The 24,441-nt window shown below is 38.8% G+C and overlaps 1 protein-coding gene across 1 annotated transcript in view; it reads left to right on the top strand.

Annotated features, from left to right (window-relative positions):
• The window catches only part of FBN2 (fibrillin 2), a 177,992-nt gene that overhangs the window by 88,331 nt on the left and 65,220 nt on the right, over positions 1 to 24,441 (top strand). Inside the window, exons 18-23 of the mRNA XM_040580766.1 lie at positions 2,604 to 2,729; positions 5,726 to 5,851; positions 14,775 to 14,894; positions 21,268 to 21,405; positions 22,657 to 22,707; positions 23,183 to 23,308. Coding sequence (XP_040436700.1) covers positions 2,604 to 2,729; positions 5,726 to 5,851; positions 14,775 to 14,894; positions 21,268 to 21,405; positions 22,657 to 22,707; positions 23,183 to 23,308 — 687 coding nt within the window. The remainder of the gene's footprint in view (positions 1 to 2,603; positions 2,730 to 5,725; positions 5,852 to 14,774; positions 14,895 to 21,267; positions 21,406 to 22,656; positions 22,708 to 23,182; positions 23,309 to 24,441) is intronic.

The raw sequence follows: 24,441 nt of genomic DNA, 5'->3' as shown, positions 1-24,441 counted from the left end.
CCTCTTTTCCTCAGAGGCAAAAAAATATTAAAACTAGCCTGTTCCTGTTCTTATAGTTCATATGAATATTTTGGCATTTTCCAACAGCAGAAATTCAATATGGGACTGTATATTCAGGGAATATATCTCATTCATCATCCTATTCTGTTAATCCAAGAAAAAATTTAAATTTCCAACAAGTGCTATAATTCCTGTAAGACTGAGTATTTTGTGATATTGACCTATGCATTAGTTCTGTATTAAGAAAAGTATTTGTGTCACCTAGTAATTTATAACTTCTTACCTAGATCCTTAATTCACAGGCACTAAGTGCACAGGCTAGATATTTTGCAGCATTACAAACACATAGTTCCCTATTGATTTAGGTTGAAAAGAATATCTGGACATCATCCAGCCTAACCTTCTGCTCAGAGCAGGGGTAACTTCAAAGTTGAATCAGGTTTCTCAAGGCCTTGCCTAGTGGAGTTTGGAAAATCTCACAGGATGGAGTTCCCATAGCCTCTCTGGGCAGCTTGCGCTCGTGCTCAACCACTCTAATGAGGGAGAATTGTTTTCCTGGTGTTAAAATTTTCCCTGTTGTAACTTGTACCTGTTTTTTCTTGCCCTGTCATTGTGTACCTCAAATAAGAGTCTATCTCCATCTTCTCAGTAATCATCACTTAAAATCAGAGAACTGCTATTGGATGTCTCTGTCATCTTTCCTTTTGCTGGCTAAACAAGTCCAGTTCCCTTAGCCTGTTCTCATACATCAGGGACTGATTCTGCTAAGGGACATTAATCACCCTTTTGGAAAAGCAGCACAACAAACTGAATGTAGTCCAGGAGACTCTTGTAGTACACTGAGGATAATTTCTTAATCCAGGTGATAGACAGCCTAACCAGAGGAGAAGCATTACTGTAACTGTTGCTCACCAATACAGATGAACTAATTAGTGAGGTCAAGACTGATGGCACCCTGGGCTGTAGTGATCTTGCCCTGGTGGAACTCATGATCTTAAGGGATATGGGCCAGGTGAAGAGTAAAGCCAGTGAATTTTAAGACAACTTTCAGTTGTTTAAGGGAATAGTGGATGGGACCCTCTGGGAAACTGCCCCTGTGGGCATAAAGGAGCAGAACAGCACTGGGCAGGTTTTAAGGACATTTTCCTGAGATTGAAAGCTCTCTATTCACGTGTGAGAAATTAGGCAAGGAAGGCAGGAGACCAGTATGGCTAAGTAAAGACCTCCTGGTCAAACTACAGCATAAGAAGGAAATCCATAGGCAGTTCAACCAGGGACGTGTATCCTGGGAAGAATACAGGGACGCTGCCTAGATGTATAAGCATGGAATCAAGAAACCGAGGATACAGTTGGAGCTGAGTTTGGCAAGGAATGCAAAGAATACGACAGGCTTCTACAGGTACGTTAGTTGGAAAGGGAAGATGTCAAGAACATGTACACAGACACACACAAACACACTAAATAAGACAGGAGAACTAGTGACAACTGACATGGAGAAGGCTGAGGTACTCAGCAGGGGTTTTTTCCTTTCACTGTTAATCACTTTTCCTGTATCTCTTAAGTCTCTAAACATCAAGGCAGGGATGGGGAGAACAAAGGCCCTCCCACCATGGGAGAAGATCAGGTTCAAGACCACCCAAGGAACCTGAACGTACACAAATCCATGGGATGTGATGAGATGCATCCCAGGGTCCTGGTGAATGTAGTTGCTAAGCCATTCACCATCATATTTGCAAAACAGCAGTCAGGCAAAGTCCCCAGCGGGTGCAGAAAAGGGAATATTACACCCATTTAAAAAAAAAAAAAAGATAAAGAGGATGATGATATGAACTACAAACCAGTCAACCTCACCTTGGTGCACAATAAGATCATGGACCATATCCTCCAGGAAGTTATGTCAAAACATGGAAGACAGAGGTGATTAGAGACAGCCAACATGGCTTCACTAAAGACAAATGTACAGTGGAGTGACTGCACCAGTGGACAAGGGACAAACTACTGTCATCTACCTTGACATCTGTAAGGCCTTTGATACAGTCCCTCACAACATTCTTCTCTCTCCACTAAATTGGAAATAGATAAATTTGGTGGGTGGACTGTTGGATAGATAAGGAATTGGCTGGATGGTCATGTGAAGAGTTATAGTCAATGACTCAGCGGCCAAGAGGAAACCAGTAACAAGTGGTGTCCCTCAGGGGTCTATACGGGGACCAATATTGTTTAATGTCTTCATCAATAATATAGACAGTGGGATTGAGTGCACCCTCAGTAAGCTTGCAGATGACACCAAGCTGAGTGGTGCAGTTGATTCATTAGAAGCAAGAGATACCATCCAGAGGGACCTTGACAGACTTGAAGCGTGGGCCCATGTGAACCTCATGAAGTGGCCCAAAACTGCACACAGTATTGCAGGTTTGGCCTCTCTAGTGTCAAATAAAGGGCAATAATAAATTCTTTCAGCCTTCTGGCTGCCCCCTTGCTATACCCTTGCTCTGAATGACAGCCCCAACATCCAGTGAGTCAGATATTGTCCATGTCTATCAAAGGATCAGGTATTTCGTGTCTCTCAGTATCTGATTATCTTCTGTGTTGTGTTAATATAGATATTAATGAGTGCGCATTGGATCCTGATATTTGCTCCAATGGAATTTGTGAAAACTTACGTGGCAGCTATCGCTGTAACTGTAACAGTGGCTATGAGCCCGATCCTTCTGGGAGGAATTGTGTGGGTAAGTTGCTCAAATTTTTTATCATTGTTGAATAATTAATCACTATATTGATGCTAATTCGAACTGATAGAATTAGGTTGCAAGACGTCTACTTCTTAAAGCTTAAATGCAAAAAATCTCTAATGAAACTGTTTTTCTCAGTCACTGCACAGCAAATATTTTTAGTGGTATATTTTTCCATTATTTGGCAGGAGGTTCGGGAAGTGTAAGCAGGAGATATCATTGCAAGTTAGGAATTAATTTCCTGAAAAGCATGGATCAGTTTGTGTTATATTTTAATGCATAACATTTGGCAAGACCACCTAAAAGGTGTTCCTTTCAAGGCTGGATGATAATTTGCCAAGAGCTGAAGGTCATGATTATGCATAATAAAATGTAGCAGATGGTTGTCATTATTATAACGAATGATAACTGGTGGCCTATGTACACAGTCTCGGCAGTATGCAATAATTCGTCATGTCCCCAAGTTACACAAGTGCAGCAGAATGGATTGCTGCACGGTTAGTCCTCTAATTTCTGTAAGCTTCAGCTCATGAGGGAATCAGTGACCCACTCTTAGGATTACACAAATCATGTCTGAACAGTGGGCTGAAGTGTAACAGCTATTCTTCTATTCTTCAGAATTTTGGGTCACCAGTGTATGGGGATGATTCACTTCAGAAACTTCTAATTATCATTTCTAGTTTGGTTTGGGTTTATACCAGGCTGTTGTTGAGTATGTAGATACATTTGCTGCAAGTGTTTAGGAATACCCAACAGAAGATACCTATGTTATACATTTCACTCTCTGTCTAATTGCTTTTATTATTCATGGCTGCACGTGAAATTCAGTGTTATTTTTTATTTTCTTTTGGGGATTTTTGCATCCAAAACCAGTGTATTATACCACAGGGACATCATACAATATATCACTTATAGTCCTGTTATAGTCCTGTAATTTTAAACAGAAAGATGAAGTTTGTGTTAAAAGCTAGTGGACATCTATCTAAAACATTAGAGTTATAAGTACTGTCCTACTTTCTGATGTGTTTATTCTGGGAAATTACTGTTCTCTACGCTTAAAGGTTTACTGACCTATCAACGGTATTTGTGGTCAACAAAATCCCACCATTTTTGGTAGGGAAAACCTGGAGTATATAACTGGTAGAATATTAATACCAAACATTCCTACCTAGTGATGCAAAGCAAACACAAAGTTATAGAAGTGTTTCTTTTCATCTGCTTCACTTAAGGAATTTTACAGCTAATTACTTTCTAAAGACCCTAAATACAACCTTTTGGCAGGAAAGGCACTGCTGCAGAAATCTATTGGTAGGTTTTTTAAATACTTCACATAATATTCTTTTTCCAAATGGATTTTATGGCAAGGAATTTTATTTATCTAGTTACACTTGGGATTATGTAAGTGCTAGCATAGGCATATGTCTGTTTAATTATTTAAATAGAAGTACAACATACTGACTGTGGCGATGCATTTATTCTTAGGAGAATTTTTGCACAAGAGAATTTCATTATGAACACTCAAATAAAGGCTTGAATTATTTTAATTAGTGATACAGATTATGAGCTGCCAGGAAATAAAAATGGTTATTAGAATGCAGACAGTATTTTTGTCAGTTTGAAGTGTTTTTAAAGCATGAACTATATTGTTCTGTGTTTTTACAGTGCATATCACAATAGATTACAGTCCAAATCTGAAGTTGCTCTGTGAGATTCTAAAGTAATACATTCATAGCACTGCTAGTTTGGGTTAAAGCGTTGTATGACGACAAGCTTAAAAGTAAAATCTGTTGCTCTTGAAAATGTCAAATTCCAAATCCATCCTTCTCTACTTAGTTAAAATCAGATGAGGTTAGATTAAGTACAGGTTAGTTCAGAAGAGCTTCTTTACAGCTGCCAGACTTCAGCCTCGGGTTTGTCTTCTGGGGAAATGTAGACTTTATTGTCTGAATACTAAAGGAATTTTTAAGTATGTCTTGCAAAATCTAATGTAGTTGGGAAACTACAGCAGCCTCCAGATTGTAATTATATTGCATTGTTGTTTTTCTTCTTTGTTTTTAGATTTAAAGTCTCTGAAAAATCTAGTTGGTTTAAGATTTCATTTGCAACATTAAGTTTGGGAAGTCAAGCAGTCAAAATATAGGAGAAACCCTGAAGCAGGATGAAGTGTCAGGTTTATCATAGCTTATTCTGTCAGTGTTCTTCTATAAGTTTAAGTATTTGTGACATGTGATGGGCTTTAAAAGAAAGTATCTTAAAATTATTTAATTTTTATTTTTAAAAATAAACAATAGGGCAATGAGGAAGATGGATTTTTTATTATTATTATTAGCATTATATGCAGTTGGTGTAAGAGCAGTTCAGGGAGTGATGGTAATTTATGGGGTTTTCCTATTCAGTGTGCTTGATATCCTGGTATTAATCATAGGGGGCTTTTTTAATACAGTATACCTCTGGAGGGAAGGCACATACATGTGCTGTTAAGATGTCTGCCATACATGAACTGCACAATTTAGATTTTAACAAACATACTTGCTTCATGGATAACAAAATCGATTTTTGGCCACCTAACAGGATTAGAATGGTAATATTAACATACTGTGATTTGTGTGTTTTAAAAAAATAAAATTAAAATGCTGGTTTTAAAGCAAATAGACCTTTGTGAAGTTGTCATGGTAATATAGTCATACAGTTGACAAAGGCTCCCAGGTCATTCGAGGAAAACATAAATATTATTTTAAGACTATGAACTATTTTAGAGCCTGCTAACAAAAAACTTTAAAAGCAGAACAGAATTTTTAGTAATAAGAATCTGAAAATGTATTAGATTTTTGAAACTAGAAAATTGGCATTTTTCCTTGCTCAGTCTCTGTTGTAGAAAATTGCATATCTGGCAATATAATTGTTGCTGTAGAAAGCAACAAGGGCTGCTTGTGGAGGTGAAGGCATCTCATGGCATTTGCACTCATTGGTATGTCTAACTCCTCTTTTTGCAGACATTGATGAATGCTCAATGAACGGGCTGCTGTGTGACAACGGGCTCTGTCGAAACAGCCCTGGCAGTTACAGCTGCACCTGTCCAAAGGGTTATGTATTCAGCACTGAGACAGACACGTGTGAAGGTGAAAAATCTGCAAGTTGTGTTAATTTTATTGTTTATCATATAATACTAAAGCTAAATGATCACAAAAGATTCCGAGTAGTGAAAATAACAGAGGGAAAGACAGAACTAAGATACTGCATCCATCATTGCATTCCGATTGCAATTTCTCTCAGTACCTTTTAGTGTGGGGTCTTATCATTGAATTTATTTGCAAGTAGACAGTTGTCATGGTTTAACCCCGGCCACTAACTAGCACCACACAGCCGCTCACTCATTCACCCCACAGTGGGATGGGGGACAGGATTGGAAGAGAAAAAGTGAAAAAATTCAGGTGTTGAGATAAAGACAGTTTAATAGGTAAAGCAAAAGCCGCACACACAAGCAAAACTAAACCCAAGGAATTAATTCACAACTTCCCGTGGGCAGGCAGGTGTTCAGCTATCTCCAGGAAAGCCGGGCTCCATCACACATAGCAGTTACTTGGGAAGACAAATTGGGAAGACACTCTGAGCATCCCCCCACTTCCTACTTCTTCCCCCAGTTTATATACTCAGCATGACATCATATGGTATGGAATATCCCATTGGCTAGTTCAGGCCAGCTGTCCTGGCTGTGTCCCCTCCATATGTCCTGTGCCCCTCCAGCCCTCTCACTGGCAGGGCCTGAGAAACTGAAGAGTCCTTGACTTGGTATAAACATCACCCAGCAACAACCAAACCCATCAGTGTGCTGTCAGCGTTGTTCTCACACCAAATCTAAAACACAGCACTGCACCAGCTACTGAGAAGAAAGTTGACTCTGTCCCAGCTGAAACCAGGACATCGGTTCTTTTCTATATGAAAATATTTGCCTTTCCTTAGATAAAACATTTTTAAGCTTGAATAAAGGGGAATATATGCTTGCATTTGACCATGTAGCGAAGACACTGAATCTGTTATTTAGGGAAATGTGTTAGTTTTGATCACAGTCTCTTCTTTCTTTTCTCCCTTAAGTCAGTGACAATAGTTTTGTCTAGATCAAATTCATGTATTTGTGATGCTTTATGTGGTGTTTGAATTGCAAGATCTGGATGCTCCTGCCTGTTGATAATAAAATTGTCTTTTATTTTTAGAGTATAATCAAAATTGCTTTCTTATATTATGAATGAGCACAGATGTTAGAGCAATGAAAATGTTACATAGCAGAAAATAATGAGAAGTTTTAATTAGAAAAGAAAAATTAAGCAGAGCTGTACAAAAAAAAGTCAAAATAGAAGCATTACCTTTTGTCTCAGTTTTTAATGAATATTGAGTAGTAGAATTTTACTGGTCTTTTCCATTAGTTTTTATTTGGTTCCATGATATGTAAATGTCAATATTTGTTGTCATTAGAAAACTTTTACAGTAAATAGTCTTCCAATTTTGTGAGTGATGGGGAAGCTATAATGCTTTGTTATGGAATACTTGTTATGTGAACCAATGTCACTGTCCAGATTTATCTGAAGCCCTGGAAGCCATTATTGTACTCAGCCGCTTGTTGTTACTGATCAGACACAAGTTACCGCCATACAACTAAGCAAACGTATAGAAAGGAAAGTGGAAGCACTTTAAACCATCCTTGCTGTGTAAGATCAGACAGGGTAACTTTCAGCATTACCTTAGCAGCGTACGCTGAACAGGCTAACTTTGCACTGAAGCAGGTGGGGAGCATTCGTGCTCTTTGACAGTTTTCAAGAGGAGTGGAAGCAAGCAAGCATTGTGGGGTGGGCAGTTGTGTTTTGAATGCCTCCAGCTGTTTGGAAAGTGAACATGTGTTTACATTCAAAACATCTCATGAAGTGGTTTAAATTCTGGCAGTATCAAATCATTCACCTCTTCACTCTTGCTGTTCAAAAGAAATGTTCTTTTTTGTTTAGTGTATGTGTGTTTCAGAGGCCCCTTTTAAAAGTTAAAATTTCTGCTTTCCCTGTGTGTTACAAACCAGTAGCACTTGTTCAGAGTACCCCATGGATTTATTGTGCTCTCTCTGCTAAGCTCTCTCGATGCCTGGTATCTATCCACAATGTTCAGGAGAAATTTACTCTTCAGTTTCTGTCTATATGTTTAGTTTCCATGTACTGAATTATTTCTAGCTGTGAAAATAGCTTACCATGTGTCTTTAATGTGCATGTTTCTTAAAGAACCTTCTAGACAGAAAAACTGGAATAGTACGGTAAAGGGAGATGTGTATTACTGATATGAGGAGACCATCAACTTCAAAGCTTAACACTGACCAAAAGGTAGATGAATGAGATGCCAGAATGCAAACAGCCTAGCCAAAATTATTGAAATAAAATGTCTCTGGACTTCCAAATATAAAATGTAATTTTTTTTTAATGGTAATAATAGTAACATTAATATAAAGGCTCAAGATAAGGATTTGACAACAACAACAACAACATGGTTGCATCGAGCCACCACAGCCTTAGGAAAGAAGCGATCTTTTCTGTCTTCCAGAAATCCTTATCGTTATTGTAGTGTGTTTTCTGCTGTGCTAGAAGTTTAGGGATCATAATATAGCTAACCAAATCTGGGAGTCCTTTATCTTAGTTTTTTTGTAAGGGGGGTGTAAGTGGAGAAGAGCATGAGGGAGAGTTATTCTGGAGGAAATTAATTTACTAGTTCATTTGAATTGATCGTTTGTTGAGGACAGGGTGACTTTTTTAGATAGCATTGCCAGCTGATATTGACTGCAAAACCATAGCATAAGAAAAAAGTTACATTTAAGGTAAAACAGAATTTACAGGAAAGTATACAAAGAGAAGAACTAGCAGAAATCCAAATGGTAGGCATGTCCTCTCTTCATAGCACCTTAGTGCATTTTTCTAAGGAATGTGACGGCTTTCAAGTTTTCTCTAGGGGAATTAGGTGCATTTTCCAGATTATCATTTTACAAATCAATTCTAAAAACATGAATAAAGAACGAGTATGATTTATTCAAACTAACACATTGTAGAGCCTCCTACAGTCACCTAGTGATACAAGAACTGAGATATTTCACAACTCGAGCCAACCTGAACATGAGGTAGAAAATGCACACACACTTGATTTAAACAGGATTTTATGTAAATTAAAATCTGGTCTCTTGTGAAAAAATACTGAGATGGTTATTCAAGCTCATTAAGTAAGGTTGTTTGGATTTCTGTTGGTGGGTTAAGTGAGATTTTAATTAATGCATTTACTTTCATTTTCTTTTTTTAACTTTTTTTTTTTTTTAGATCTTCATAAAAGTACATGCATCTGTATATGTTTGCAATATTTGTACTGTGGCTCCTGCAAAGACTGATGAAAGAGTATTATTTGATAGTCAAAAAAATTCTGTAAAAGAATAGATCTGTCCATGTCTCACCTCCTTTTCATGGTGGCCAGCAGGTTTAGCTTGTTACTGAAAAGGAGGATATTTTGCCATCTTTGTAGAATAACAGTGGGTGTGCCTCTCTTGGTTGTATGTCATAATCCATGTCTGCTGAACTCTGAGCAATGAGCTTGTGATTGGGCATGATTGCTACATTATTATTTAAAATAATAAAACTTTTTGTCAGTAGAAGAAAAAAAAAGTCCTCTTTGCTCATTTGGAAAAAAAACCCACAAACCACCAAGCAAAAGATCATTAACTAAAACTTCAGATTTGTAAGAGTATTCTGTTTCTGAACATAGTTTAGTGTAATCACCCTAAAATACTTCACATTTTTTATTGTCTGTACAGTAGAATCTGAAGGATTTCCAGTTTCTTTCAATATTATCTACATTAACTTACATACATAGGTCATGAAGGATCTGTCATCTCATCTTTAATATGAATCTTATAGTTAAATTGATGTTTAAATTTAGCCAATCAGGTAAAAAAGCTGATCAAGAGGACTTTAGTATAAAACTGTCTGTATAACCCATTAAATATATTAATTTTTTTCCAATGTTGAGTGGATTAGCAACAGAGGAGTAAATTAATCTCTTTCTGTCCAAATTCTGTTTTCAAAGAAACACTACGTAATTCAGTGTGGAGTTGCAAGTTCACTAGTTGTAAAAAACTTCTGTTGCCAGAAGCTCTGTGTTGGTGCTCTGAAAATGCTCTGATGCTTGTTACTCACCAGTATACTTTTAATTAATATAACTCTTATCAGTTACTGTGAAGAAACAACAAAACCACTCGCTGTTTTTGTTTATAATTCAATTAAATTTTTTATCAGTTTGTTGTGGGGAGCAGGGGAGTTGTTTGAGGCTCCGGAGTCTGTGAAAGTTGAAATTTTTACAGCAAGCTCTGTGGTTTGGATTGTGTTTCCAGTGACATAACTAGTTAAATGTAAACCAGATGTGCTTTGAAGTTAATTTCCACGAATTTACAGTGGACTGTTTCAATTTTTGTTTCTCTGACATTGACAATGTACACTCACTTAAGAAAAAATGTAGTTTTAAAAAAAAACCTCTGATAAACGTTTTCAAATATAGTGGCTTTTATTTTAAAATATAAACCATTATTAAAATACATTTGTTTTCTTGCTCACTCTTGTTAAAATTACTATTTAAAATTCTTATAAGAAAGTGTATAGAAACAATTTTTGTAGTTTGTTTGCATTGTGCATATGATGCTTTTTCACATGATTCAGCAGAGCACTAATCCTGAAGTGCATCCATCCTTTAATTTTTTTTCCCTAAATGGTGGTTTTAGGGAGTAGTCCATGCAATATTATAAAACCGTTAATACCCAAAAGCTTTGAGACTTGATTTTTTTGTTTGTTTTGGGGTTTGTTTCTTTGTTTATTTTTCTTCTTTCCCTAGTATAGTGCTGAAGTATGTCAAATGCATAAAGTAACAAACTGGGTTTTGGGACATTGGAAGCCTAGAGCATAGTAACAAAGTAATTTCAGAAACAACTAGAAGTTAATGCCTCCAGGTATTTGTACCCTAACCCTTTGTGAAAGATGCTTTCCATCTTTGTACTCCATAGAGAGAAATGGGATGAGTATTCCTTCATCTGCATCAGGGCAAAGTGGAATGAGGAGGAGTCTGGTTCTGTGACACATCTTCACTCACCACTGGTCTTGGTGACCAGCTTCTGCCATTCTCATCCCAGGAGATGGAAAGTGACTGTGGGATCAGTGAGGGGCAGGCACTGGCATTTGGGAAGGGTAGAAACTGAGACTGAGAGAAAAAGGAGGAAGGGTGAAAGGGTGAAAGGGGAGCAGACCGCAGCAACCTGGCGGGTTGAGTCAGCTGTTTTGCCAAGCAACACATTTGATGCAAACTTGTCTGAGGATTTAGACTAGGTCATCTGACTTTGGCTTGAAATGGACAGGCAGTTCTCCCAGGCTAGAACGTGGTCAGCTCTGACAGCGACTTTTCATCTTTCTGTTCTTCCTCATTTTTGCTAACCCATGTGCTCAGTTTGAGTCTTTTTCTCTCCTTTCACTGTCTTTGGGTAGAGAATGAAGAACATGGCCCATGAAATCATGAGAGCTGCTTCATTCATAAGGCGTTCAACTTTAGCTGCTCTGGCCCCTCCACCTCCACTTACTTATTCTTTTGGGGACACTGACTTCCAGGTGTGGCCCTCAACTGTGTTTTGTTAGGTTTGGGTTTCTTGTTAGCTCTGAAAACCCGAAATACAAGATGTGTTTTCCTGGAAGAAAAATTCTTGTAAACCTCACTTGCTAAATATCAGGGAGAATTAAAGATAGACATGATAACCTAATATTACATCTAATATTAGGTGTGTGAAGTATTTTGAGTTTCATGACCTTTTAAATATTCTGAATATGTTTGATATGATGCTTTGGATAGTAGTAACTATCTGCTTATTACAGTGTTTTGTCTTGTACATTGGTTCTGTATGTGTGGACCTGTGTGTTGTTGGGCTGCCAGCTGTTAAAAACATGTGACATGAAAATCACCCGGTTTCAGCTATAAATATCTTCAGCAGACTTCAGGCGCTTGACCTATAACTTGCTTTACTGGCTGGCTAAGTCAGACTGGGTTTTAATTTTGCCTTTAAAAAATTCAGACACGATGTCTTGGTCATTTCCAGGATGATGTTGATTGGTGTATTTAGAAAAATGCAGACCTTGTGACTTTTTTAAAAAAAGCTGTTGCTCCTATATGCTGTTGCAGCTTGAAATGTCTTGAGTGGTTTTTGTGTCAGGATAGTGTCTTTGCTCTGAAGATGTGCTTGGACGTGGCCAAGTTGTCTCATTTTTTATGTGCTCAGTGGAGACTTATTTTCAGTGTCTGAAAGCCCCAAATACTCTGTGGCACAGATTATGCCTGGTCCCTCATGGGAACTTCTCTGAAGTTGTTTCCAAAACTAGCTAAAAGCAGTGAAGAGTGCTTGCAACTGACTGGACAGAGAACCATGTCTCCTAAAAGCAAAGGCATAAATGCAGAGACTGATCAGATATCCCTCTGACCCACAACAGATCAAGCATACAATATGAGTTTCCAAAAATACTCTGAATCCCCAACAGTTGTGGTTCAGGGACTTCTGACACCAGAAGCAGGATCTTTACCTTATACATGCCTTGATTACTGTATTTTCCATAAACTTTTCCAGACCGCCATTGATTAATGCAAGCTTTCAGCATCCTAGGGCAAGGATTTATAATTTCTCTGCCTGTCATGTAAAGAACCATTTCTTTCCTTGTTTTGCTACCAGCTAGCTTCATTGGCTGACCATTTGGTTTTGGGCTTTAGGAGACGGTGAATATTTGATGCCTTTGATAGAAAGAAACTATATGTAGCTTAAATTCAGCTAATTTGACCTGTCTTCTCAATTTTTCTCTTTTTTTTTAAAGCTAGCCAAACTGCTGAAGGTATGATGGCAGATAGAAAGGAAGAAAAAGTGTGTCTTTTTCCAAGAGCATTTCTATATGGAGAATTATTTGACATATAGTGCATATTTAAGATTCTTTGTCTCAGTATGATCTGTTTCTAATTGTGGGAACCGGGTATTTGGTTTCTCTGCAAAAGCTGCAGAGACTGCCCTCCACTACCAGGGACTGATGGCTGTGGAGAGAGCATGAGGCAAGGGAGGCAGGGAGCATACCTTGGATAATAAAACCTGAGGTAATTAAGTGTGAAATGTATTTACAGGCAGAAAAAGGGATGCAGAGCAGATAAATGTTGGTGAACCCTCCAGATTGCCAGCTTGGATACAGAAGAACTTAGAGCTTGCTCTGTCAGAACTCACTGGCTTTCTAGATCTACTTGGTTACCTCTGAACTGCACTTCCCAGAGCAGTCAGTCACTACATGAGCAGTGCCAGACCCAGCCTGGCCCTACCTGCTGCTCTCCACAGTAAGCTGGCTCAGGACACAACCTGAGACAACACGACCGACCGACTGTGTCTAAGCAGGCTGTTCACAGAGACATGTACAAGCTCTGCTTAATGACCTGGGGGGCTACCAGCTCATAGTAGGATGAGGCTTACCAGCTTGGGGGCTGCCAAGGCAGTTAGCCCAGTACAGCCTGCCATTGAAACTGTGCGCAGGTATTCATGTAACACACTGTCTTGACCCAATAAGGCCTCCTAGGTTTTGTATCTCTGCATCTGTGTATGACGGATCTGTAAGCAGGGTAATCCACAAGTTGAAGAGCAGACTTCACACATTTAAGGCTCAGTCACTATCCAAAAAATTACTGGCATTCAAGGACAAGTCCTGTTTGTAAGTAATTCTATTTAGTAAAAGGACTGTTAAAACCAGCTTTTAAATTAAGTGCTTGCTTTTGGCATAAGAGGTCCCAGTTTCTCAAGTTTACTGTGATCTGAGCATTTTCCATCTCTTTTTGTTCCTTCTTTTTCAAATAACATATACATAATTCAAGGAGTATTCTAAACATGTATTCCTTCCTACAACCCCAGAAGATCATGAAAGAATACGTTTCTGGTAAAATTAAGGCTTGATGCATCATAACATACAAAATAGCGAATGGTACTTTTTTCATGACTTCTAAAAGATAAGGGAGATATCTTACTTTATCTTGAAAATGATCTCTTGATGCTATTAATGTTTCCAGAGCTTAACTAGATGTTGCATTAGCTTATAATTAAATCAGGCTATTTTAGTTTATGGATCAGACATTATTCTTCAAGCGCTACTACCAAACATGAGCAAGCACTAAACAGGTTCGTTTCTGGCCCAGCAAAGGAACTTTCTGGTTGGATTAGAATGTATGGCTTGATTCAGGACTCAAATAAAAAAATTAAATTGGTTGCATTCAGGAAGAAATGTTGGATATGCATCTGCAATTGTTCTTTGAAAGAAATTACTAGTATTGTTTTAATCTTAACACTGATTTAACTTTAAAAATAACAATCAGAAAATAATAGTGTCTGCAGGAGTCCTATTCTTACATGTGAGCAGGCTTAAAAAACAGAGGGGCAATAAATAGAATTAGTTAGGGGCTAGACAGAAGTACCATTTGCAGTATTCTAGTTTCCACTCCTGTTTCTTGAATGCTTTCCAGAACTAGAGAATCACAGCCAGCATTGTAATATTTTGCTTCTGACAGGGTTTTCTTAATTCTTCTAAAGCCCTATGGAGCCATAAATGACAGAAACAATAAGGCCTTTGTTTGTCTGTTGCATGTTGTGGCTGTGAATGCATTGCACTGTATAAAGAAAGAGTTTTGTTTTCTCACAGGACAGTAATAATTGTTGCTGGAAAAATTTATAGTCCAAGTTGTTGGAAATTAATATCTTTGTGAAAATGAGCCGTTTAATTAACACTTTCAATATATGTGCTCCTATACACATGCACGTACATGCTGTCTGTCTGTCCCTGTATTTTCTGACTGTCATGCTGAGAGGAACAGGGCGGGACAAATACACCTGGCAATCTTGGCAAATCATGGTCCACAGTAGCATTTATACTGTATAATGCTTTTCAGAAGCACATTGTAATTCTAACAGTGTCTTTTGTTTCTGGATTATAGATATAAATGAATGTGAAAGCAGCCCATGTGTCAATGGTGCCTGCAGAAACAATCTTGGATATTTCAGCTGTGAATGTTCACCTGGCAGCAAGTTGGACTCTACAGGACTGATATGTATTGGTGGGTATTTCCTCCTATTATTTTACCTTTTTCTTACTAACTTGAAAAATATTGATTACATAGATTAATTAAGCAAAAAAACCCCACCAAACCATATTTGGGTAGTTCCCCCATGATAGCAGGTGATACATCTAGTTCTGTAGGTAAGACCAAACAAACATATACTAATTTGCTTCTGTGGGATCAGGAGCAAACTGAAAGAAACCTAATTTATGAGGATGTCCAGACTACGGTGAAAGTGGTGAAATGCATGTACTGATTGATATGAGAGAGTGGGGTTGTCTTATTGTAATAAGAATTATTTTGTCCTTTGCGAGAATGAGGATATGAGTAAAGTTATAAGTGATTAGTTTGGTAGTTGAGAAACTAAAGCAGAAATGCCCACTCAGTTCTTTCGCCAGTTTCAAATCTGAGACAAGAAAGCAAGTAAAACTGGAGGAACATCTGCTCAAATAGTGGTAAGAAAGCACGTGGCTTCTAGGGCTCAGGACATTCTTCATAAACTGTGAAGACTGACTTTCCTAAGTCATTAACATAAGGAAATGTTAATGTTTTTTACATTATAGTACAATCTTACAGTTTGCCTGGTTTGTAGGAGGCTGGTAAAAGTGAGTAAGACAGATACGAGTTTGTCAGGATCCCTGGAGCAGATGCATAGATACACACACACATATATATGTATATATATATAAAAATATATATATATATGTATGTATAAAAATAAATAATGTTAGCATCCTTTGAGGATTCTGTTGCATTGAAAAAAAGCAGAGCACTGCACAGATTTTATTGGTCCTAGCTGCAACAGTTGTCTGCAAGATGTCATTGGCATTATCTTGGTAAGTCATTGATTAATGTATTTTTTTTCTTGCCTTTCCAAGTAAAGTCTAGTCTAAGGATTGGAGACATCTGTACTTCTCGGGTGATCACAAGCTGCCGTTGTTTCATCTTACTTGTCTAACATAATTGAATTCATTGTAAGAGATGTAAGATAAATTGGATTGGAGTGTCATTAATAACTGGATGATGCTAATTTTAAATGTTCCCTTTATTTTAAAATGGATTTTTCTTGTGTTCTTGATTCAACTTTCTTGCCTTGCCAAGATTTTCTAAAGATAGGAAACTGAATGCAGAGACTCAAGTTTCCATATAATGATGGAGTATGTCTATGCCCTAATAAGTTTTTCTAAGTGAATGTTACTTTTGTGCCTAAGCCTTCTCTTAAATTTTCTTGTAGCATCACTGTACAGTAAGGTTTAGTATTGTTTTTGTTCTTTTTTACATGGTGCTGATTTATTGATATGACCACACTAACCAATGGTTTTTTGTACTGCTTATTTTTAATCTTGTGTTTTCATATTCAAAAGTGCTACAAATTCACTAAGGGCCTAATTATAGCAAAGTTCTGGCTTTACTTTGCAAATGGTTTCTATTGGAATGTTTACAGTATGAGGTCTCATTTGGCCTGAATATTAATGATACGTAACATAAAATTTAAACAACAAAAACACCTGTAGTTTTCTGTACTACAGGTGACACGATGTTAGGACAGAAGGGTCAGAAGTACAGTTAATGTGAGACATACAGACCTATACTGTTAGAACCCGGTTGTATGTTTTCCTTCCCTGGCAAATTTCTGTTAGAATTGGTAGTGATGAGAGGAAGGCAGACTGGATTACTGAAAGGTGAGTAAGGGGTTGGAAGAAGTTACAAGTAGTTTACTGTGTGAAAAACTTGCAAATACCCTTGTCAAATATGTGCCATTTTCAATTTGTATAGTAGAGCAAGTCGGTTTTTTTCTGTTACCACTGCAGTTAAAGACTTGTATATTGAATGTATTTACCCTGATTTTTTAAGTGGATTGCTCCTGTAAAGCATTCCTCTAACATCAGATAGGAAAAGCATATGCTGAAACATAAATGTGTAGCTAAAATAGTATTGTGGTTTTGGAATGTGTTGTATTCTTCATAAGAATCATCAAAGTAAGGTAATGTCAGACTCTGACACCCCTCTAGATTTTTGGGGGGTGTTTCTTTCAAATTTGCTCTCATGTCAGAACCAGAATCAGTCCTACATTATAAGACAAAGTTTTTCTTTCTTTCATGATGATGATAGAAGTTACTGAACTTAAATATGGCACAAAAAATTCAAGTAAAAGCACATGACAACAATATTAGAATAAGAAAGAGTTAACATAACATCTCCGTTAATTTTATTTTAAAAAATTATTGCTCCAATATGTTTGTTTCTACTTGGTCTTACCGCTGATTTTCACTGTCTTGTGGACTCTGGTCATGTATGGAACATTATACTGATCTTACATGGAGAAGCTATATGGCTGGTACGTGTTCTTTACTCAGTTTGTGGAGACTTCAGTCTCAATTCCTCCGGTTCCTTTTCTTGCACTGCCCAGGTGGCTTGATGCATTTGTATCTGTATTACCTCTAGAAATCGAGCATAGATGAGAGCCATTTGTCTCTTTCTGTGAGCTTTCCTAAGTAGAAAAAAAATTACGTGCTCAAATTACAGACAGAATTCAATTCACAGTATTTGTGCTCAAATTTAAGCTCAAAACTCCAGAAAATGAGGGTTGTTAGTTCAGCAGTTACAATAAAACCATTCTGAAAACGTGTTGACATATTTTGCATTTATTTTGCTTGCACACTGACAGTGCTTGCAACATTGAGGCTGAACTCTTAGATGAAAAAAGTGGCATTGTTTTTGAAATACATCTGTTGATGGTAGAAGTGTTGCACTAATATTTTGGGAATTGCTTATACAGTAAAGATACTGCCATTCATATTTTTTGAAATATGTATTTAATACATTGTTCTTCTGCATGTTTTAGTCAAGATATGTGGAATTCATACAGTGCACAATAAGTAGGCTGCCATCTGCCTGTAGTATGCCTATATTCTTCTCCAAGTCAGAATCAAAGAGATGCAAGCAACAGAAAGAATGCTTTGATGCTGGATAATAACTTTTTCACCAAAGCAAACATCACAGTGACTGCCCATTTTAGATTTCATCTGGACAATGGAGATTATGTAAAATAAAGGAAATTAACTGATAGCCTGAAAAAAAAATAAGACAAGCAGATTTTGGCAGGATAATGTAGATGCAGCTGGTGTGAGGAAAGTCACCTGCTGATTTGTATAACTTAATTTTTCAGACATTAGTTTGCTTTTTCCATCATGTAAAGTTGGCTTCTAAAGAGAAATAATATTGCGCTCAAGAAACTTCTAGTGAATAAAGCAATGGAAGCACTTACATTTTGATAACGTAATGCAGAGATGTCAATACATGAACAGCAAGCTGGATATGGCATAAAAGAGTAGCTAAAGAACCTATTCCCTTTGCCTAAGCTGGTCCCTGAATTTGGACCATGGAACAACCAGGAACATGCTCATCCCATGACTGGCTAAAGACCTGACCCACTAATGACTGTCCAGGTTTCATCTTTGGTCTTGTTATGTTAACCCAAGTCTTGACTAGCTAAAGACTGATCAAGGTGTGGAAGAGGTGCATTTTCCACTCTTCTATACCCCTTGTTCAATTGTTCACTTTAAGTGTGGTGCTCTGCCCCACACATTTGTGACCAATCTATATAATTAACATAATCTGTTTTACATTTAATGAAGTACGTTGCCCAGTTTTTAGGGATGATTCCAGTCTTGGGCCAATTTTTTTTTCCCTGTTACTTTACAGAGGAGGATTGGGCTTTCTGTGGTCTAAATAATTTTACAACATGGCAGTTTTGTAGAAAAGTTGAAGTTGTTTGAAGAAAGTAAGTTGAAGTGATTCTATCTTAATTGTATTGCTCCTAAACATGAGATACTGGTAATACTGATCAATAACACCAATAGTAGGTAGTCTGGCTTTTTGTACATATAATATACATAAATCTTAAAGCCAAATCCTATTCCTCTTTCATTAGTCACCTCATTAAATTAATCTGGGCCACTTGCTTAGCTTTGAGCTCAGAGTATAGACATGCATTTAAACTCCACTCAGTTTGACTTCCCAATCTGGGTTAGATCTTTACGGGCTGCTTTTGCTATCTAATCACAAAGATGGCTGTCTCCTTCAAAAATTTTATGCCGTTTGAGTGTAACATTGTAAAGACACTGAGCAAAGGTACTGTAGGTACAACTTCTAAAGAACATGACTGATTAAGGATCTAACATTTTAAAAAATGCCTTGGTCACTGAAAGCAGATTTTAAGACTTGAACATTTGGGTACCTAAAAGAATTTCAGAGGAGTTCAGGCAGCAGAAACAATGCTTGTGGCTGTGCTCAGTGGCTGCCTAGCCTGGGCAGCCATCAGGAGGGGCGGCCTGACATGGCTGGACACTTACTGGAATGGGTTTGCCCTGAGCTGTTCGGAGTTCCTAGCCCGGCAATCCAGTTTATGATTCAGGGCTGGCTGTGCTGTGGCTGAGCCCCAGGGCTGGCTAATGCACCAGCAGAACCAGACCCCTAAAAGAATATAGCACAGCCCTATCCCCCACATTTTTACCTTTTTTTTTCCTTCCTGCAACCTTGAAGGTTCACCAAGGGAGACAGAGGCAAGAGCACTGAGCTGGAGGGTACTGAGGGAACCGAGGGTGCTGGCAGAGGAGCTGGCCAAGCCACTCTCCATCATTTATCCACAGTCCTGGCTAGCTGGAGAGGTCCCGGAAGACTGGAGGTCAGCCAGTGTGATGCCCATCTACAAGAAGGGCAGGAAGGAGGATCCAGGGAACTACAGGCCTGTCAGTCTGACCCCAGTGCTGGGGAAGGTTATGGAGCAGATCATCCTGAGTCTCATCACATGGCAGTGCAGGACAATGGGGTGATCAGGCCCAGCCAACATGGGCTTATGAAGGGCAGGTCCTGCTTGATTAACCTGATCGCCTTCTACAAGAAGACGACCCACCTAGTGCATGAGGGAGAGGCTGTGGATGTTGGCTACCTGGGCCTTAGTAAAGCCTTTGACACCATCTCCCACAGCATTCTCCTGGAGAAACTGGCTGCTTATGGCTTGGAAGGTTGTACTCTGTGCTGGGTTAAAAGCTGGCTGGGTGACCAAGCCTGAGGAGTGATAGTGAATGGGGTTACACTCAGCTGGCAGTTGGTCACAAGTGGTGTTCCCCAGGGCTCAGTACTGGGGCCAGTCCTGTTTAATATCTTTATGAACGATGTGGACAAGGGGATTGAGTACGTGCTCAGTAGGTCTGCAGATGACACAAAGGTGGGTGGGAGTGCTGATCTGCTTGAGGGTAGGAAGGCTCTGCAGAGTGACCTGCACGCTGGATTGATGGGCTGAGGCCAGTGGTATGAGGTTTAACAAGTGCTGGGTCCCCAACAACCCCAGGCAGTGCTACAGGCTCGGGGAACAGTGGCTGGAAAGCTGCCTGGTGGGAAAGGACCTGGGGGTGCTGGCTGACAGCCGGCTGAACGTGAGCCAGCAGTGTGCCCAGGTGGCCAAGAAGGCCAACAGCATCCTGGATTGTACCAGAAACAGTATGGCCAGCAGGACTGGGGAAGTGACTGTTGCCCTGTACTCAGCACTGGTGAAGCTGCACCTCAAATCCCGTGTTCAGTTTTGGGTCCTTTACATCAAGAGGAATATAGAATGCTGGAGCATGTCCAGAGAAGGGCAGCAACGCTGTTGAAGGGTCCGGAGAGCAAATCTTAGGTGGAGTGGCTGTGGGAACTGGGGTAGTTTAGTCTGGAGAAGAGGAGACTCGGGGGGGAGAGATTGTAGGCAGGTTGTGGTAGGTCTCTTCTCCCAGATCACAAGCGATAGGACAAGAGGAAACAGCCTCAAGTTGTACCAGGGGAGGTTTAGATTGAATATTAGGAAAAACAGCTTCCCCAAAAGGGTGGTCAAGCATTGGAACAGGCTGCTCAGGGAAGAGGTGGAATCACTGTCCCTGGAGGTATTTAAAAAACATGTAGATGTGGGTGCTTAGGGGCATGGTTTAGTGATGGACTTGGCAGTGTTAGGTTAACAGTTGGACTTGATCTCAAAGGTCGGTTCCAACCTAAATGATTCTATGACCCAGAGATCACAACCTCTGCTTTTGTTGTAATGTGTATTTTAGACTGATCAGTCACTAGATAAAGTAAATATCTGGAGGACCACTGCTAGCTGTCGGACCTGGACTATAAAATGCCGCAAGCAGTGTGCTGTTGCTCACTTTTAGTGACAGTGCTATTCCTTTCCACCACTTCTGAGCTAAAACGTGTACAAAATGACTCTGATAGAAAGTTTTCTTCTAAAAGAGAGCCTGCACTCCCTTGGCACGCTTTCTACTTGTTGGCATGAACACTGCATGCTGGCTGGTTTTGCTGTGACAGTTTCATGTTGTTTTCTATTCCACTGCAGATAGCCTGAAGGGGACTTGCTGGCTTAACGTCCAAGACAGTCGCTGTGAAGTCAACATCAATGGTGCTACACTGAAATCTGAGTGCTGTGCTACCTTAGGAGCAGCTTGGGGCAGCCCATGTGAGCGATGTGAATTGGGTATGCTGTCATATCCTGCATCTTTTGGGAGAAGAGAGGAAGTACCACTAGACAGATTCTCGTCATTTTCTATATAGAAAACAAACAAGCAGACAACACAGAAAACTATGAAATGAAGTTGTCTTATTTAGTATCACGTGTAATCACCAACATCAGAGATCATTCTAATAATGTCGGAAGCTACCAGGAAATAACGTGTATATAAATCTTTCAATAATTACATATTTCATCTCCACATGCAGTGTGCATTGAGATAGGGAAGTAAGGACTGCAATAATAAAGTGAAATACCTGTAAAAGTCTGGAAGGCTTTTTATGTCGCAGGCTGTTAACACTTTTTCCAGCCATTTTTGAACTCATAGCTTGTGTATAGTTATTGATTGCAGAATAGTACTACTATTAGATTACAGGGCTGAAGTTAGATTACAAGTCTAGAAGTTAGAAGCAGGAATACTAACTGTGTGCTCTAGTTTGTGGAAAACATGCTGTGCCACGTTCTCCCCATAAAGTTGCAGCTGAACCAGTGTCAGGACATTTTAGCCTTTCATTTTTAATTGGAACGATAACTGTCGGCACATGTATCCCATCTAACAAATATAGTGCAAAAATCTTCCAAAATGGCTCTTAACTGTGCAGTGAAGCATCAAAGATACTACTTTGGACTCCATTAAGCAGCACGGTCACATTAGACTGGTAAAACTAATAAAAAACCTGTTCAATCTAGAAATCTAGAGAGTTAATTAGCTCAAACTGGGTCCGTTTGGCTATTTAATTTGCTATTCTCTAACTAGTTAAATTTCGGCAAGCTTTCACGTCACGGCATCATGTTACATTTTCCATGCGTATCCTAAACTAATGTCATTGCTCAGATCCTTTATTAAGCTGCAGTGGAAAAAAAAAACTTCTAGTGATAACTGGCATCACTAAAGCTTTAAATCTTCAGGCAGCTCTACAGGAAATTTATCTTTCAGCTGCATCTGAGTGCAGAGATTGATATGTTTAGATGCTAAACATTCTGGTCTCTATTAAGGAAAGCACATGAGAAAGTAATTGTCTAAGATTTAATTTCCTCAACTATTCATTTAATTAACATGTATGAGTCAGTACTTTTCTTGATTTGAGGCTAGAGCACTCACCACCTTACACAGTCAAATTATTAGAGAATTCCAAAGATACATTTATTTTTTAAACTATTTACTCCTATATTTCTGTCATTCTAAAGCAGTGATGTATCTTTCTGGCTTAATTCCAGACACAGCTTGCTCAAGAGGATTTGCAAGAGTGAAGGGTGTTACCTGTGAAGGTGAAGTTTCTTCTTACTCAAGATGTCACTTTTTTTCCTTTGAAAATGAAATTAAAGGGAATTTATTATGGTTTTGGTTTTATCAAGATAATAATATTGAGCTTAGATTAACACCTTCAAAAACAGTTGCTGACTGTTGGGAAGGTTTTTTGTTATGCTATTGGAGAACTGCAAAATGATACAGAAAGAATGGAACTGTTCCTTCAAAATACATTTAATCCCTTTAGTTTTTCCTTTCTTTCAGCCATGTGCATCATCTTGTCTTAGAGACAAGAATGTGGCATCTTAGTGCCCTATGACTTGAGGATCTTGCAAGAGTCCCTTGAGATTGGCCACATGCTTTTTCAGAACAGTGTTCACACCCTAATGCAGTATGGATGAAAGCCTCTCTCTTTCATGTAGCTTAAATTCTCAGTAAAGCTGTAGCTGTCTCCTTACAGTTAGTATGTCAGTCAACTCTCCATTTCCCCAACAGATGTAAATGAATGTGATGTTTTCCCGGGGGTTTGTCCCAACGGGCGGTGTGTTAACAGCAGAGGCTCATTCCACTGCGAGTGCCCTGAAGGACTGACACTGGATGGAACAGGGCGAGTGTGTTTAGGTAAGTAAGAGTGCCCTCAACTATTCCAGCTTTTTGGCTCTGTCAACACTTGTCCAAAATTATTCGCAAAGGCATGTGAAAGTACATTTCGTTTGTTTCTGAATTCAGTTTGTTAAGCATATGTTTTAGTTTATGCCTGCTTAGATAACAAGCACCTATGCCAGTTCAGGGAAGAGCTGTTGATTCCTTGGGGCAATGTGAATGCTTGTGCTAAGACTTGCTTTGCCCATAGTGCAATCAATAGGCTTTGCTGGAGTGCTGCCCTTGCTCTGGCTCCCGTTCATGAGCACAGATGTCTGGCTCACTGGGAGCTAGGTGTTGAGCAGTCAGCTGGTCAGCCAGCAGCTTGTAATGGAGTGTGTGCAGTGCTCTTCTGTATTGCTGTCTGGGCATTTCTTGAAACTCAGATGCTACCTTGTAGCATGAATATGCTGGTGCAAATTAGTCGCCCTGAGAGTGATCAAAACAAGTGTAGATAAAAATAAGACCTCATCTTTGTTGTACGGGTTGGTATCTTCTGCTGACAAAACATGATGTCCATGAAAAGACATTTATTTCTCTAGGAAAGACTTCAGATAGAAAACATACTGAGCCCCAGTGTAAGTGCAAGAAAACAGAAGTATCCTGTAGGAGGACTAATATCCATCTTTAGAAATCAATGGTCAGAGATGAAAAATAGATGAAGTCAGGATACTGGGTGTTTAGAATAGTTTCTGGAATCCATATTAATTTTTCTTATGAGTTCTAAGGACTGTAAAAATACAATTACTGACAGCATTGATTTCTTTTAAGAAAACACTGCAGCAGAAGGAAAATATTGTCAGCCCTTGCTTCAGATTTTTGCACTCTAAACCTTTATTTTTTTTTTATTTCAACAGTATTTGCTTTCCTCAAGCAGATTGAAATTTAAGCAAACACTTTTGATTTAATTGCATTATGCCTTACCAATAGCTGTTACAAACAGTTACCAGGCTATGGGGTTTTTAGATGAGTGTAATTCTAGAAATATTTTTTAAAATAAGCAGAATTTTGAAATTAAGCACATGTATATAATCAGTATCAAAGTCTCAGAAAAAAAAGGAACGATTCACAACTAAGTCTGCTGGGACACACATATCCATTATGATTATGTG

This window comes from Falco naumanni, chromosome Z (genome assembly GCF_017639655.2).
Source record: "Falco naumanni isolate bFalNau1 chromosome Z, bFalNau1.pat, whole genome shotgun sequence".
Classification (NCBI taxonomy): Eukaryota; Metazoa; Chordata; class Aves; order Falconiformes; family Falconidae; genus Falco; species Falco naumanni.
This window is presented reverse-complemented; position numbering and strand designations above follow the sequence as displayed.